Raw genomic sequence first — 14390 nt, forward strand, 5'->3', positions numbered from 1 at the left:
TTCGAGTTAATTCGGTCGGAATAAATGTGTAATTAAAACATTGAAATTGAAATTATGATAATTAAAAGACGAATACGAGTACGAAACACAGCGAAAGGGGAAATGAAGATACGTTTCGATCGATAGCCAGATAATGAAATAATTTAATCACGATAAAGATGTCTATTAAGTAGACATTTTTGAAATATTCAAAGTCTGCTTTGATCGAATCTAGTAACAAGAGTGATATGTCCTTGATTGCAGGATGGTCCGCATGATCGGCGATGAATTCCTAACGGAAGAAAGGGACCGGAAATACTACGCCGACCATTACAGGTGTTGTCCACCGCCTCTCTTCATCATCCTCATCACTCTCGTGGAGGTTAGTACACAATGAGAATTATTCTCTGATACCTATCCAACAGTAATTATAACAGATTTAACGCCGTAATAGTACGTAATAGATTTGAAATTCGTGGGCCTCTACGCGTCACGCTGTTGGTTCGAAGCATTTCGAATCGTTTCGAATATAATTCGATGCCTTCGAACTCTCGAAGATTTCACAGACTCGTACGTTTCACAAGCATTGCCAATCTTTAACAGCAAACGATGGAAGCAAAACAATTTTCATCGGAAACATTATGGTTAAAAAGAGAATTTCACGAGAAATCATTTAAATCTCTACTCTGTATCTGAAAATATTATACATACGTGCACAGACGTGTAAGGAAAAATCTTCAAACGATGGATAATAAATTAATATTAAAACAAATAAATAATGTTAAATTCTTTGTTGTTATATTCGTTTGATATCAAATCTGGAATAAAGCATAATTTTGATGGGACAATTGTAATTGTAAATATTACGGTGAAATTATAATAAAGTTATTATATTACATATTGTGAAATAAATAAATTGTATTTAAATTATATTATATATTATGTAAAATATATTATATAAATTTTATTATATATTTATATAATAAAATGTATATTATATAATTTATTATTTTTTTTATTATATATTATGTATTAGGTAAATTATACGAAGTTAAATTATTCATTGTCTCTGCGCGAGCAGATAATTTTCAATTATTGCAAGATTTCCGAACTGTTCGCGCAAGTCATAGTCGAATCGACACGAATTTTTAAAGTCCGTCGATAAACTTCTCGAGTCTCTTGGTGACTGATTGTGAGATTCGAACCGTAGATCCGTCGCTACGCGTCGTAATCCACTGGCTGATGAATTTTAAATGCAAATTACGCGACGGAGAGGCGCGCGTCGCCAAACACGAGCGAGACGAGGGCACTGGGACCGCGTTATTTATTAAAAAATACCTTGGACACGTGTCTCTCCTTCCCCCTGTTGCGTTATCCCTCTGATATCATCTCACTATGTTCGAACACCGGTGCCGTTACCTTCATATCGTTCCGCGATTAATATCGCGACGACGATGGCTGCCTGTCTTCTTTATTTTTTCTTCTTTCCAATTTTTTTTGTTTTTTTTTTTTTTTTTTTTTTTTTTTTTTTTTTTTTTTTTTTTTTTTTTTTCTTTCTTTCTTTTTTCCTTCACGCCACGCTCAAAGGAGTATCTACCGTATCTACTCTTTTTGCTCTTCGCGTTGTCGCTTTAGCCGCGTTATTAAATTCCTGCTCCGTACGAATTTGTTTTCACTCGCGTACGAAAGAGAAGAGAGAAAGAGAGAGAGAGAGAGAGAGAGAGAGAGAGTGAAAGGATAGGTTGTGTAAAGCAAGGTCGTTAATTTTGGTTTACATTATGCGGCCAGATCCGGAGCAGCCGTGAACCACGGCCAACTTTATAGGGGAAAGTGTAAAATACCATAAAAGTTCGTATGAAATTGGTGCAACACACGTTATTGTTGAACTCATGCTTTACCCTCGACTTTATTTTACACTGTTTCAAAGATGTGCATTCTCATTTGCAAGCGTTTCGGCCACTTCTATTTTGGTCGTACGATGCGTGAATCAAAATTTTACGTATGCGCTTCCCCTGATGAGTAACAGCGAGGGAGAGCACTTGTTATGTTTAATTCGTCAACACTTTCACGTGTTTGATTATATTGATTACTTGATTTTGATTGCCCAGAAATATCAATGTAAATAAACATACATGCTGCGTGTAAATCATTATGATTTAAAGGATAGTTAAAACAAATAGATTTGCAGTTAACGGTTATGTTTCTGTTCTAAGTTGAAATTAATATCAATTTCGACAAAAATACCCGAAATTTTCAAGTTCGGACGAAAGTCTGAAATCAGTGATCGATGGGTTCGATTGTCATACTAATAAAATTGCAATAATTTCTAATTCTATATTCGATGGAATCACAATAATTGGCTACCTAGCCCAAATACTATTGTAACTTGTAATTATAGTTTTATTATAAATTGTATTATAACAAAAAAAAGCATGAATACAATGTGATATAATATAATATAAATATAATAAATATATATAATATAATATAATATACGGAAAACGTCTGTGACACGTTCGTAAATGGACTCAATTTCCAATTGATGAAATTATTATTGCAACACTGAACATAAATGGAAGGAAAATATTTTCAAGAAAATATTTCCTTCGTAATTTCCGAATGATTTACACGCGTGTCCTGATATATACTTGCGAAAGGGTTGGTCACTCGCTCCGGGGCAGCGAGTTTCAGCTCGATAACTGAATTATTTACACTGCATGATATTAAACAGCCTCGTAAATGATACAGTGCTTCTTTATTTCCAATCGGGGAGGGGAAAAATACCCAGGGGCCGGTTCAGCGAATGAAATTCCCCCCCATTTATAAACGCTGTTCCTTTGATAAATGTTTCGAAATTCTCTCGATTTCCAATACGCCGCGGCGAGACAATAAAGGGGTAAATACAGAAAGGCGAGCATATCGACGAAGGGGTGGTTGGGGCGGCCATTGCGCCGCGCGGCATTAACAAGTAGAAAAATTTATTTACCTGGAACTTATTTGCTGAAAATGCCCCGGTCTGGCTGCAGTTTACTTAACCGAAACGAACGATTCCATAATTTGATACGCCACGGCAGAAAATTTCCCACCACTTTCTTTCCGCTGTTTCGAGTTCTTGTTTTAATTGCGCGCGCGTCTGCGTGCGTGTGTTTATGTATCTTTTAATTAAACCCCCCGCCCCCGTCCCCGTGCACTGTACGAGGCATCGGTTTTAAAACAGATGGAGCAACCTTTGCTGAATAATCGTCGCGAATATTTAGAATTTGTTTCGTGCTCTTCGACGCGAACGAATTTTGAAGAACGAGTGAGCGACAGTTTTTTTTGGAATTTTCGTGAAACGTTGATTGTTATGTCGATCGTTTGATTGAAAATGACGTGGTATAGTAGTATCGCCAAAGTGAAGCATTGCAAATGATAAAATGTGTCGAATTAAAAAAAAGTTAGTTTCTTCCTCCGTGCAATTTGCAAGGATATAATGTTGATCACAACGTAAATTGTTACTTGCTCCGCGGACAATCTTTTGTGTTATCGTTTGCACTCGTTGGAACGTTTTTACACTTTTGAATTTCGTTCGGAGCCGATTCTTATTTTTTTCCCTGAACAACGTTTTACGAATTTACAGCTCGATGACCATTTCAGAGTTTTTGCTGATTTTTTTTGAAAGTTTAGAAACTTTCGGCCAAAAAGAATACACTACTTACGTTAACCATGATGCAGAAAGTTAATTGCAAAATTAAAGAAATATCTACTCGTGAAAGTTGAAATATACAGTTCTTAAACCATTACGATTTGTGTATCGATGCAGTATTTATAACTCCAACATCTACAAATATTAAAATTATTAATATTAATATTATTAATATATTATACTGTTTATAATATTATAAATATATTATTAACATCTGTTAATATTAAAATTATTAATATATTATATTATTTATAATATTATTAATATATATGAATATTAAAATTATTAATATTAATAATTTCTATAAAAGTTAAAATAAATGTTCCGAGGCGCGAAGATTAACCAAAAAAAAAAAGAAAAAGAAAAGAAACTTAATTTCTTTTTTATCATTCCTGGGTTGAGCTTATTCAAAGTACCATAGCAACCACGAGGCACAAAGGCCATCAAAATTCTCTTGATTATTCTTCTTATTTTCATGAAAATAGATTAGCCGATATAACTGACCCTTTGCAACAAGGATATCATCTCGATTGTATGATAATAGCCCAGGTGTAATCACGTTCTTTCGATGCGTGGGCGCGATGCGTGGTTAATCAATTCTTTTTTTTTTTTTCTTTTTTCTGTTTTCGACAGCAGCGATTCGTATTCATGGAATTCGAACGCGTGAACCGCGGAAAATGTAAATAACAAATGAGCCGGGTCCTGCGTCTTTCTCTGCTATTCCCCATCTCACCGATTTTAGATAAATGCCCTTGATACAGGTGTTCCAATGAATTTTTAACGAGAGTATCTCGCAACGATTTACATCCGTAAGGGCATCGCCGTTTAATTGGAAACGAAATAATCGGACGGTCGGTAATTTCCACTCGCCGTCGAGTGATCTCATTACAATTCGAACATTTCGCTCGGAAAATTCTTCGGCCTGCTGAATTATTTACTGTTGTTCCTCTGCGCACCGTTTCTGCCGTTTTCCATTGGCATTTCTTTCTCTTTTTTTTTCTTCCTCTCTCCGGCATCAAGCGGAAAAATTGCGTGTACGATAAGAGAAAATAGGAGAAATTGGAAGAGTTAGCAGTTTCGTACTTATTAGCTATTGAAATGGTCTGATAGTAAATTATAGCAAGTGTGTTTGATTTCTGTTTCGTATTTTAATTACGAGACAAGATTAAATTAAAAACATCGAAATCAAGTAGACTCTTTGATTTTCAACGATGTTGCAATTAAAAGTTAATTAAACAATCATCATCGGTGATTAAGATAATTTCAAATTCTTCGATTCCAGATAAAAATTTTCCAACAGTTTTGCAAATTCCAAATTGCTCATTTCTGATACTTCGTACCTCTCATTGACATCAATTAAAACAGTCACGATAAATCAGTAAACTGTCGATTAAAAGTTGCAATAAAGTTACGAATATCGGAATCGTTTTGTCTCGCATAGTTCTCGTTGCGAAGTTGCGCCGGGATTTGTCGGCTGATCGCGCCGTAAAAATAGTTAAGCGGTTAAACTGACAAAATTCCTTAAATACGATACAGAACACGAACAAGGTCTCAGGTGCGGCGCGGATATACACGCAACCCTTCCCGATCGAACCGCCTCGTTAATTAAATTTCCAAGTAGACCCCCCACGGCGTGAACCGGCAATCCCGAAAGCAACATGTGCGCCTATCGAACTCGCCTATCGCCTTATAACCGCGAAACATTGCGAACGATTTCGGGAAAAGAGCAACTTCAGTCTTACTTGAACGTAGCAGTTTAATCCGCAAAATTTCCACCCAAATGCATTTTCAAGAAAGTAAAAGCGTTCGAAAACAGTTAAATTGGAGATCTTTCTTTCGTCGTAAGTAACTTAGTGCTTTAAAGTGGAAAATTTTAAATTTTTTTTGTTTTAATTTGAAATACGTGATTCTTCGATTTTTTTGTTCGAATTTTTTTTAAAGTCGAAATGTCAGATGCAAAAAAACAGCAATGTTAGATACAAATAGAATTGTTTGTACAAGAGGAGGAAATTATTTTTAATTCGTGAACGAAATTTTTGCTTATTAGTAAGAATATAATTGAAACACAAAGCTGTAGGTCACATTTGTAAATTTAAAACAAAATTGCATCTTCTCATCTAGTAATATTATCTGTAAAAAAAAAAAAAAAAAAAAAAAAACATTCGCAAACTTTACTTGCGCGTATTTGAACGATGAGCGATTCAGAGTGGTCAAGCGTTTTCTACGGTTTGATTTTGTACCTCCGATCGTTGGAAATCTTTGTTGCGCAGAACTGTAGTCGAAATTAATTAAATTGCAACGTTACACTGCCTCCATTGATATTTAATAACAAAAATGAATTACCGCGGGAATTCGTGAGATTTGCTGATCAGCCTGCTGATTCAATTTCAATGTACCTGTTAGCGTTAAACGCGATTACTCGTTAATGAGTTATTTGTACACCTACCACGTTACAGTCTCGAAAATTATTCACTCGAACGTTTCCTACGCGCACCAAGTGGAAAATTCCAATAAATACCTTCGAGGAATTAGAGTGTTTTATCAAGCAAAAATTCTGTCGAAATTCTTTCTTGACTCGTTAATAAATCGAGCGGGTTTCTGGTTGAAAATCTTTTCGAATAATGTTCAATATTCAAAAAGATTTTCTTTTCGTATCATTTGCAGCAGAAATGTTCGAACATTCAATTCCAAAACGTATATAATAATAAATGTGATTGTTAAATTACTAGGGAAAACATTTCGTGTGGAAACTTGGAGCAAACTTTTAGTATCGTCAATCTTCTAAAAAACAAATGGATGATTTGAAAAAATGTCATCAGACGAAATATGCGTCACATTAGCTCGACCAATCAACTTGTTACGATGTATAAATCGCATGGCACTGCTCTTCACTATTACGCAAAATTTCTCAGAAGTTTTTAAATTAGCTAAGTGTATCATCGTAGAATCTACACTGTAAAAAGTTTATTACAAATTGTTGCTCGGCCTCTGATAGGTTAATACATTTCGTAAACGTTCGCGCGGCAATGGACGCGACACGGAATGGAGAAACGTCGAGATAGAAGGAAAACAAACGAAGGTGGAAAGGAACTATTACAAGAGAGTTATTAGAACGAGGAACAGAAGTAACGAGAAAACAGACGCGCAAAGGCGAAATTCGCGGGAGGGGATCAGAAATAGGTGAATGAGAGCGCGAGACACAAAGAAAAAGAAAATAGGGACGAAATAGTAACGAAAGCAGAAGCGGTGCAATTAAAACGGCGACGTACAGGATAACATACGGCAAAGAAAAAAAAAAAAAAAATTAAAAATTCTCTCTTCTGTCTGTTTTTTTCTTTTTTTTTTATATATATATATATTTTTAGATAAAATGATAGAAAAGACTCGAAAATATTGTTTTCTCTCTTTGGCCAAAGATGACAATTAATGATGTGGAGACCGAGAGATGACTACTAGCGCCACGTGAGCGTTAACTACTTGTGCAAAGAATACACTACTGATCATAAGCACTGGGACACCTGTTGATTGCATTTATTGGAAAATTCTAACGGATTACATAATAAATATAATATCTTTTATTAGAAGATAAAACACGTAAATAATAGATTTGCGACAAAAGAAAATTGTGATTAGCAGATGAAGAATTTAGTTATCTATGTTCCATTGAAATTATTGTAATAATCATAATATCTATATTACAATTATCATATCAAATATTTATCAATATATTAATACTTGATTAATGATATTTATCGATGTTTATTTGATTCAAATCAAATACACTAGCTGCCAGTGTGTACAAATGTTTTTAATTTAATTATTTACTTGTTTGCTTAATTCACTTTTATTGTACCTTCTCACTTTGTAAATATTCGAAACGATCAAATGTGTTTGGGTAACACTTCGGAAAGAGAAGAATACGTGCAGAGAACGTGAAGAGAACTGGGAAATAAGTTGGTGGTGGTGATGTGTATGTACGTGGACAAATAAAGACGAAGGTACACGGTGAGAAAGCGGGGCGCGATAAATTCTAATTAGATCCGGGCAGAATTTGACAACGTCTGGCGTGCATGAATCATGTATTAATCCAATCGCTAATGGGTATTAAGCTGGCTTGAAATTATAGCTGTCCTCTGTGCTACATACTACAAGTGCATACGTGTGTGACGCAAATTCTTACAGTGTTCGATTTTGTCGAACTTGTATGCAATTAGGGATGATAATATTGTTACGTTTTTGATAATAATTGAAAAACAAATATCGACGTACGTCTTTCAAATACTCTAAACTACATTCGCCAAAGTTTGATCAAATTGTCGTTTTGAATAGTGATATAGTAAGAAATCGTTTGAAATAACGATGTGTTAATTTTAGAGTTCCTCGAAACAAAGTACGAGCGAATTTTTTCTCCTCTTGATTAAATATTTCTCCTCGTTCCTTTCTCGTTTGGCTAACACGGACGACATATTGGAACAAAGATAGATTGAAATATTGAAATATTAAAATTGTAAGTTCGAAGCTTGACTGGCAGAACGATTCTTGCTTGATGAAATATCGATAAAACCGGTAAATTTACATTTAATAAATAATTCATGTTATCAGAAGGAGAAAAGACAATTTTTTTTCGATATTTGCACGAGTTATCGCTGTAGTATGATACATATAAATAACTTTCACCTCGTGTGTACTAAATATAAATAAATAAATAAATAAAAGATAAACGTTCACTCGCGAATTTTGATTTTTCGACGTTCAACTCCACTAAAATTAATTTTTAATGCGTGTCAAAGACTTTTCACTGAATTTTTCCAGATTCTTTTAAAAGCCTACGGCGATAGTTGCCATTCTGTCTAAAAAAATGAAACACCTCAGCAACCTCGATAAATCTCCTTTCTCTCTGGGAGTAAATTTGGTTAAACCAATTGATCGTGCAATTTTTCGCGCTCACCAATCAGCATCAGCGTCTTCGACGCGAATAATAAATCCCCAGTAACACGATCTGGCTCTCTCTCCAGCGAGAATTGCGAGAAATCTCGAATTCATTCTTTCGATCGTATCTTGGCGAGGAGAGAGGAGGGATGTAATTTTTTTCTAGTTAAGGAACCACCCACCCTGCACGAAAAACAAAAAAAAAAAGAGAAACAAAAAAGAAATTGGAAACCTAATGACCTGTTATTAACGTCGATGCGATCAGTGCGTAGCCGGGTATCGTGACTTACGAGCTGAAAGTTCGTACGGATTCGTGACGGTTCTATTCCTAATGGCTCGAATACGATTGCAGATAATGCACGTTAGTGTTGCGTGCGCCCGTACGTTATGCCTCGCATCAACGGAACGGAAATGCATGGAAAATTGCATTTTCGTTTGCAATTATACAGGATATACTGTGTGTATACAGGATGTTGTAAAATACGCGAGAGACATTTGCAAAGTCGAGGATTTGTAATGTTCTCTCTTTCCAGTGTGGAAAATAAAAGTTTTCCAGTTTTACAAGCGACTACATTTCAAGTACATATAGTCGTTCGTATCAACGAATCGACTAACGACGAGTCTTCCTCTTTGTTTGACAAGCAGCGGATCAGTTTAGCGTGTAATAAATGAGCTCGCGGAAATAAGTAATTTCTCCTTTGAGAATATTAAATCTTGAATGAAGAGGTAAAGTTGATCAGCCTGGCCTCGTAATAAATGGGTCCGAGGGTTGGGCATACTTGTTTGAGTGCTTTGTCCGTGCTAGAGCATAGTAACGTGTAATCGTATAATCAATAATAAAATAATTTGTTTACTCGTTCGTCAGAGTTTCAAAGGGGGAATAACATGTTACGATCTACCGAATAAATTGATGAAAATAGTGTGAGAATTAAAGAAGTAATTGATGAAAAAAGTGTGAGAATTAAAGAACTAATTGAATGAAGAAGTAAATTTGATCAGCTTGATCCGTAATAAACCTTAAACTTATTTAACTCTTTGAACACTTTGTTATGTACTAAAGTATTCGGTAAAAATAGTTTCTAGTAGCTTGTTAGAGTGTTTCAAAGAGGATGTAACATATTAATGCGTTGAGTAAATTCGTCAAAAAGCGTATGTTTCAAAGATGAATGTATTTCTCATCCGTTGTATGATCCTCATTCGTTATTAAACTTCGAGACCCGTGGCAACTTGGAGCACCCCCAAGGGGTTAATGAAATTGAAAAATTAACAGGGAGCAAAGTTGATCAGCTTGGCTCGTAATAAATAATGAATAAGTAATTTCTCGCTCCCTTGCGACGAAGGTGACACCATTTGGGAAAGCGTGTTTTCCTTCGATGTTATTTCGTTAATTAAGAAAGCAAAGCGATTTCAAGTGACAGGCCTTTTGATGGCCTATCGACAGCGATAGTCGAGATAAAAATTAATAAAAAATGATAAGAATTCATAGACTGCAGCGCAGCTCTTATCGATCAAATTACGAGAACCAACGAGTAAGATTTTCATCATTGACTTTTCTTTGCAAGGGGAGCGACTTATTTTTTTTTTTGCGGGTCGAACATAATTAACGAGAGTTGAAAATTGACAAAAATAGGTATTTTGTGACAGTTGTCTAAATCTTGATTGGTCTTGTCTAGAAATTTTTCACATATTTTGCGACACTAGAGTCTTAGTCGAGAAATATCACAACGAATGTTTGAGACACTGTTTCAAATTTTCATCAACCGCATAAAATATTTATATACTGTATATATACTATATAATACTATAATACTATACTATAATATATAGCATAATATACTATGTAATACTATACTACTATACTATATATCATATAATACTATACTGTAATACTATACTTCTATACTATATAATACTATACTGTAATACTATACAGTATACTATATAATACTATACTGTAATACTATAATACTATACTATACAATATACTATATAATACTATACTGTAATACTATCATACTATACTATATAATGTATAATATATTTTATATATATATAATATTTATATATATTATATACTATTTATATATATATATATATATAGACGCAAGACTGGACGTTTACCAACTCGTTAAACTCTTTCATACCCCATTTTAAATAAAGCAGCAGCGATACCCGCTGTTGTTAAAATCACAGGTTTTAGCAAGTCCCTTGTTGGCAGCCGACGTCGATTATGTCGATGTCCTTGCATTAAGCAGTTTTAAAAGCGATTTAAGCTCGCGCGAAAAGCGTAATTGCGAGGCGGAAGCCCGCTCGAACACACCGGAATTAAACTTTTAAATTTTCACTCGGTGAGGAGGAGGGGGGGGGGGGGGGGGGGGGGGGGGGGGGAATGCAGCGTTGCGAATGCCTCTGTGTGTCTGGATTAAATTCACCGGTAATTACCATTAACCGGTGATAATTTGTTTCGCTGAGGAAACAATCCAGTGAAATTGATACGTCATTTCGCGAGGGTGGAGAGGGAGGGGGAGGGGGAGAGGAACTCCGAGTATCTCTCCGACGAATATCCGTTTGAAAAACAGCGTCGATAACAAGTTAACCCTCGTTCGTGGTTAACGAACTTTCCGAAGACGCGGTTTCTTCGAACATTTCGGGAAATTTACCGTGAATCGTGCTCGCCTCCCGCGGAGTTTCGCATTCGACGAACCATCGCGAATATAATTACCAATTTCCAAGAGCGGAACTTCGACGACACGCGGCCCAGACAACCGCGCGAATTTACTTTCCGCATAGTTTTTCAATTATGCACGCCTCTGTTTTCGACCTCTGCAACAAGTTGAAACCGATGAAACATTGAAACGTACGGGAAGCAGTTGAAAGCAACAGACGACGGCGGGGCTGAATCGACTCGGTGCAGACAGCTCAATGGGAGAGAGGAATTCCAAGCGAGGAAGATCTTGCCCTCGAGGACAAGGGAAACTCGAAGATGAAAGGATACGAAGGGAAGATACGTGCATGTAAAATAATTTACGATATGAATAAAAGAAAGGGAGGACGAGAAGGAACGAGAGGGAAGAATCGAAATGATTGCGGAGGAGGAGAGATTCCCAGCAAACGAGAACGAAAACATGCAAATGGAAATAAAGACGGATTCTCCATGGAAAAATAACCGAGCTGCCTACCATTGTGCGCAATCGCGAAGAAAAAGAGAGTCCCTTTTCTCTGATGACTGCCTCTACACATAATAGTTACGTACTCACAGATACACTTTCTTTCTTTCTTTCTTTCTCTTTTTTTCTTTTCTTACGAGTTTGTACGGTTATGTCTGTGTGAAATAATGGGGAAACAAGTGTTTGGTTAACCCTTTGACCACGTAATTTTTCCGCGCCGATGTTGAAATAGCGGTGGCTAATTAATTAATTTCCAGAAGATGACATGTGTGCCCAAATGTGGCAACGAAACTCATCGACGACTATAGTGTGCGTCGTTGTGACGAATTGTGAGAATCAGATGGACTTCTCGGTTAATATTTCTATATTTATTCGAGGATGATTCGTTATATGCGGTTAAGGATTTGATAGAATTTCTGAATAATAGAATAATGGAAGATTCCTCCGACATCAACCCTTATATATAAATTTGCAATTTGCCCAGCCTTTTCAAGTTTCGTCAAGCATAGAATTCTCACTCTACGTTATCTGCAATACAAAGATATTTTATCTGAAGGTTCATTAGTTCTTAGTAGCAAGAAAGTTTCGTTTCAACTGCAATTCTTTGTTGCGTCACTAATTTAATATTATTCTCTACTGCAGATACAATTTCGTTCATTACGTGAATGATCCATGTAATACTAGTGTTGCGTCACATTATTAAATATAGCTTTCTTTTTGACTCTATTTTACATTACATGTGACATTTGTGTGACTTATTTTTTTCCATCGAAGCTACAAATTATCACTCGAATCATTCTCCTTATATCTTTGTATTCTTTTATTATTACCATGTATGTGTGCATTCAATTTTTTTTTTCAAGTTACTGCCTATCGAAACTTGAAAGATTATAATAAAACCGGACAAGTATCGAAAATTATCGAGAAAAGCAACGTAACGAATTCTTTATTTTACGAAATAAAGAAAGCTACTACCGAGCGAATGACAGTTACTGGAAATTCGATTTCATTGCCAATGTTTCATTTATTTCTCTTTGGTATTTTGTCAATGAAATTTCGTTTGTCGATAGAATCGAACTTTTACACTTTTATAGAAAATGAAATATAACGGAGAGATAATCTAGTATTGCCGGAATTTTAAAAATTCCACGGAGTCGTCTCCTTTGCCTTAATGGCCTTATTTTGCTTATTTCGTTCGCCCGGCAAAGCCTTCGTAAGGTTTTCCACATTCCAGGTTGAACCGGGGCTAACTACTCCCCGGCCAAACTAACCTCGTTACATAGAAACGATATTAGAGGAACGAACGTCACTCCATCGTTGCAATCTACCATTTGAAATACTGTTTGACCAGCGAACGAAGTATATTTAATTGGAAAATTAAGTTCGCTTGTAGCACTCTCGGTCGGCTTTGCGCAAAACAAAGAGGACACCGAGCTTGATTAAACATTTTCAGCTCGCAAGTTCTTCCAAGAAACTGTGCGAAAGTTTGCAAAAAAAAAAAAAAGAAGAAAGAGGAAAGAAAAGGAAGGAAACGACAATGCAACGTGACTTTTCTACTTTATGAGCGATTAAAATGAAATCACCGTCGGGCGAATGATAATTGCCGAAAATATGAAATAAACCTAATTGTCAGAAATGAAGCTAATTAATTGTTACCGATAATTATTGGGAATTCTGAAATTAAGAAGATGACGATTATCAAGAATTCAGTTTCGGTATAAAGGAATTAAATTCTTTTATCTTACAGCAGTATAGAAATATTCAAATTTTCCTAAATTCATACGAATGTTGTTAATTCAGTTTCTCTGCTACGAATTTTTACATTCTTTGTAAACTGTAATAATTGTCACGTTTATATTATCAGCGATTATATTAAAAATATACGTAATATCACAATTTAATTAATGGTATTCTGAACAAAAATGTTGAAACGTTTGATCAAGAGTTCAATCATATCGTGTTTAATGATCTACATAATATCTCGTGTACTCTCTATGTAACATAATTTCTATCGAAGTAGGCATTTACATTTGAGCGTTTACTTTCAGTTGCACGCAAACGTTTGCCAGCAATTTAAGTTAAAATCGAAACGCTCGGAATTTCGCTGAAAACCCCTAAAGCTTCAATGTTTATCGACAAAAAATAAAAATGAAAATAAAAATAAAAAAAACGTAGAAAATAACGGCTGAAACTTTGTTACCGTCACAGCGAAGAACTTTTATTTGCGAAATAAAAAAAGGTGGAAAACAAAAAGAGATAAGGTCTTTTCATCTCGCATGACTTTGTGAAATGAAAAATTCGAACGACGAGAGACCAATATGAGATCTGCGATCGAAGATCAAACAACTTTCTTGCCCTATTTTACCATCGCGCTGCATGTCTATAGTGAGTCAAACAATTCCAAACGGAATTGTTGCTTTTACACGATTAACGAAATTAAATTGTAATGGAAGAAAACATGGAATGGACTTTTTCTGGAGTTTTCTTTATATTATATATTATATGTACTTTTTTCTTTTTCTTTTTTTCTTTTGGATGCCAAATGGTTTTCTTTTTTATATAAATTGAATCTTCTGGATATATAAATATTCACGAATATCGTATAATACCATTGTCGGTATTGAGAAAAT

General features: G+C 35.3%; 1 protein-coding gene across 1 annotated transcript in view; it reads left to right on the forward strand.

The window, feature by feature from the left end:
• The window catches only part of LOC122535865 (protein rhomboid-like), a 163352-nt gene that overhangs the window by 48882 nt on the left and 100080 nt on the right, over positions 1 to 14390 (forward strand). Inside the window, exon 2 of the mRNA XM_043667744.1 lies at positions 244 to 361. Within this exon, the coding sequence (XP_043523679.1) occupies positions 244 to 361 (118 nt within the window). The remainder of the gene's footprint in view (positions 1 to 243; positions 362 to 14390) is intronic.

The sequence above is a fragment of the Frieseomelitta varia genome, unplaced genomic scaffold (assembly GCF_011392965.1).
Source record: "Frieseomelitta varia isolate USP_RPSP 00005682 unplaced genomic scaffold, Fvar_1.2 scaffold_780, whole genome shotgun sequence".
NCBI lineage: Eukaryota > Metazoa > Arthropoda > Insecta > Hymenoptera > Apidae > Frieseomelitta > Frieseomelitta varia.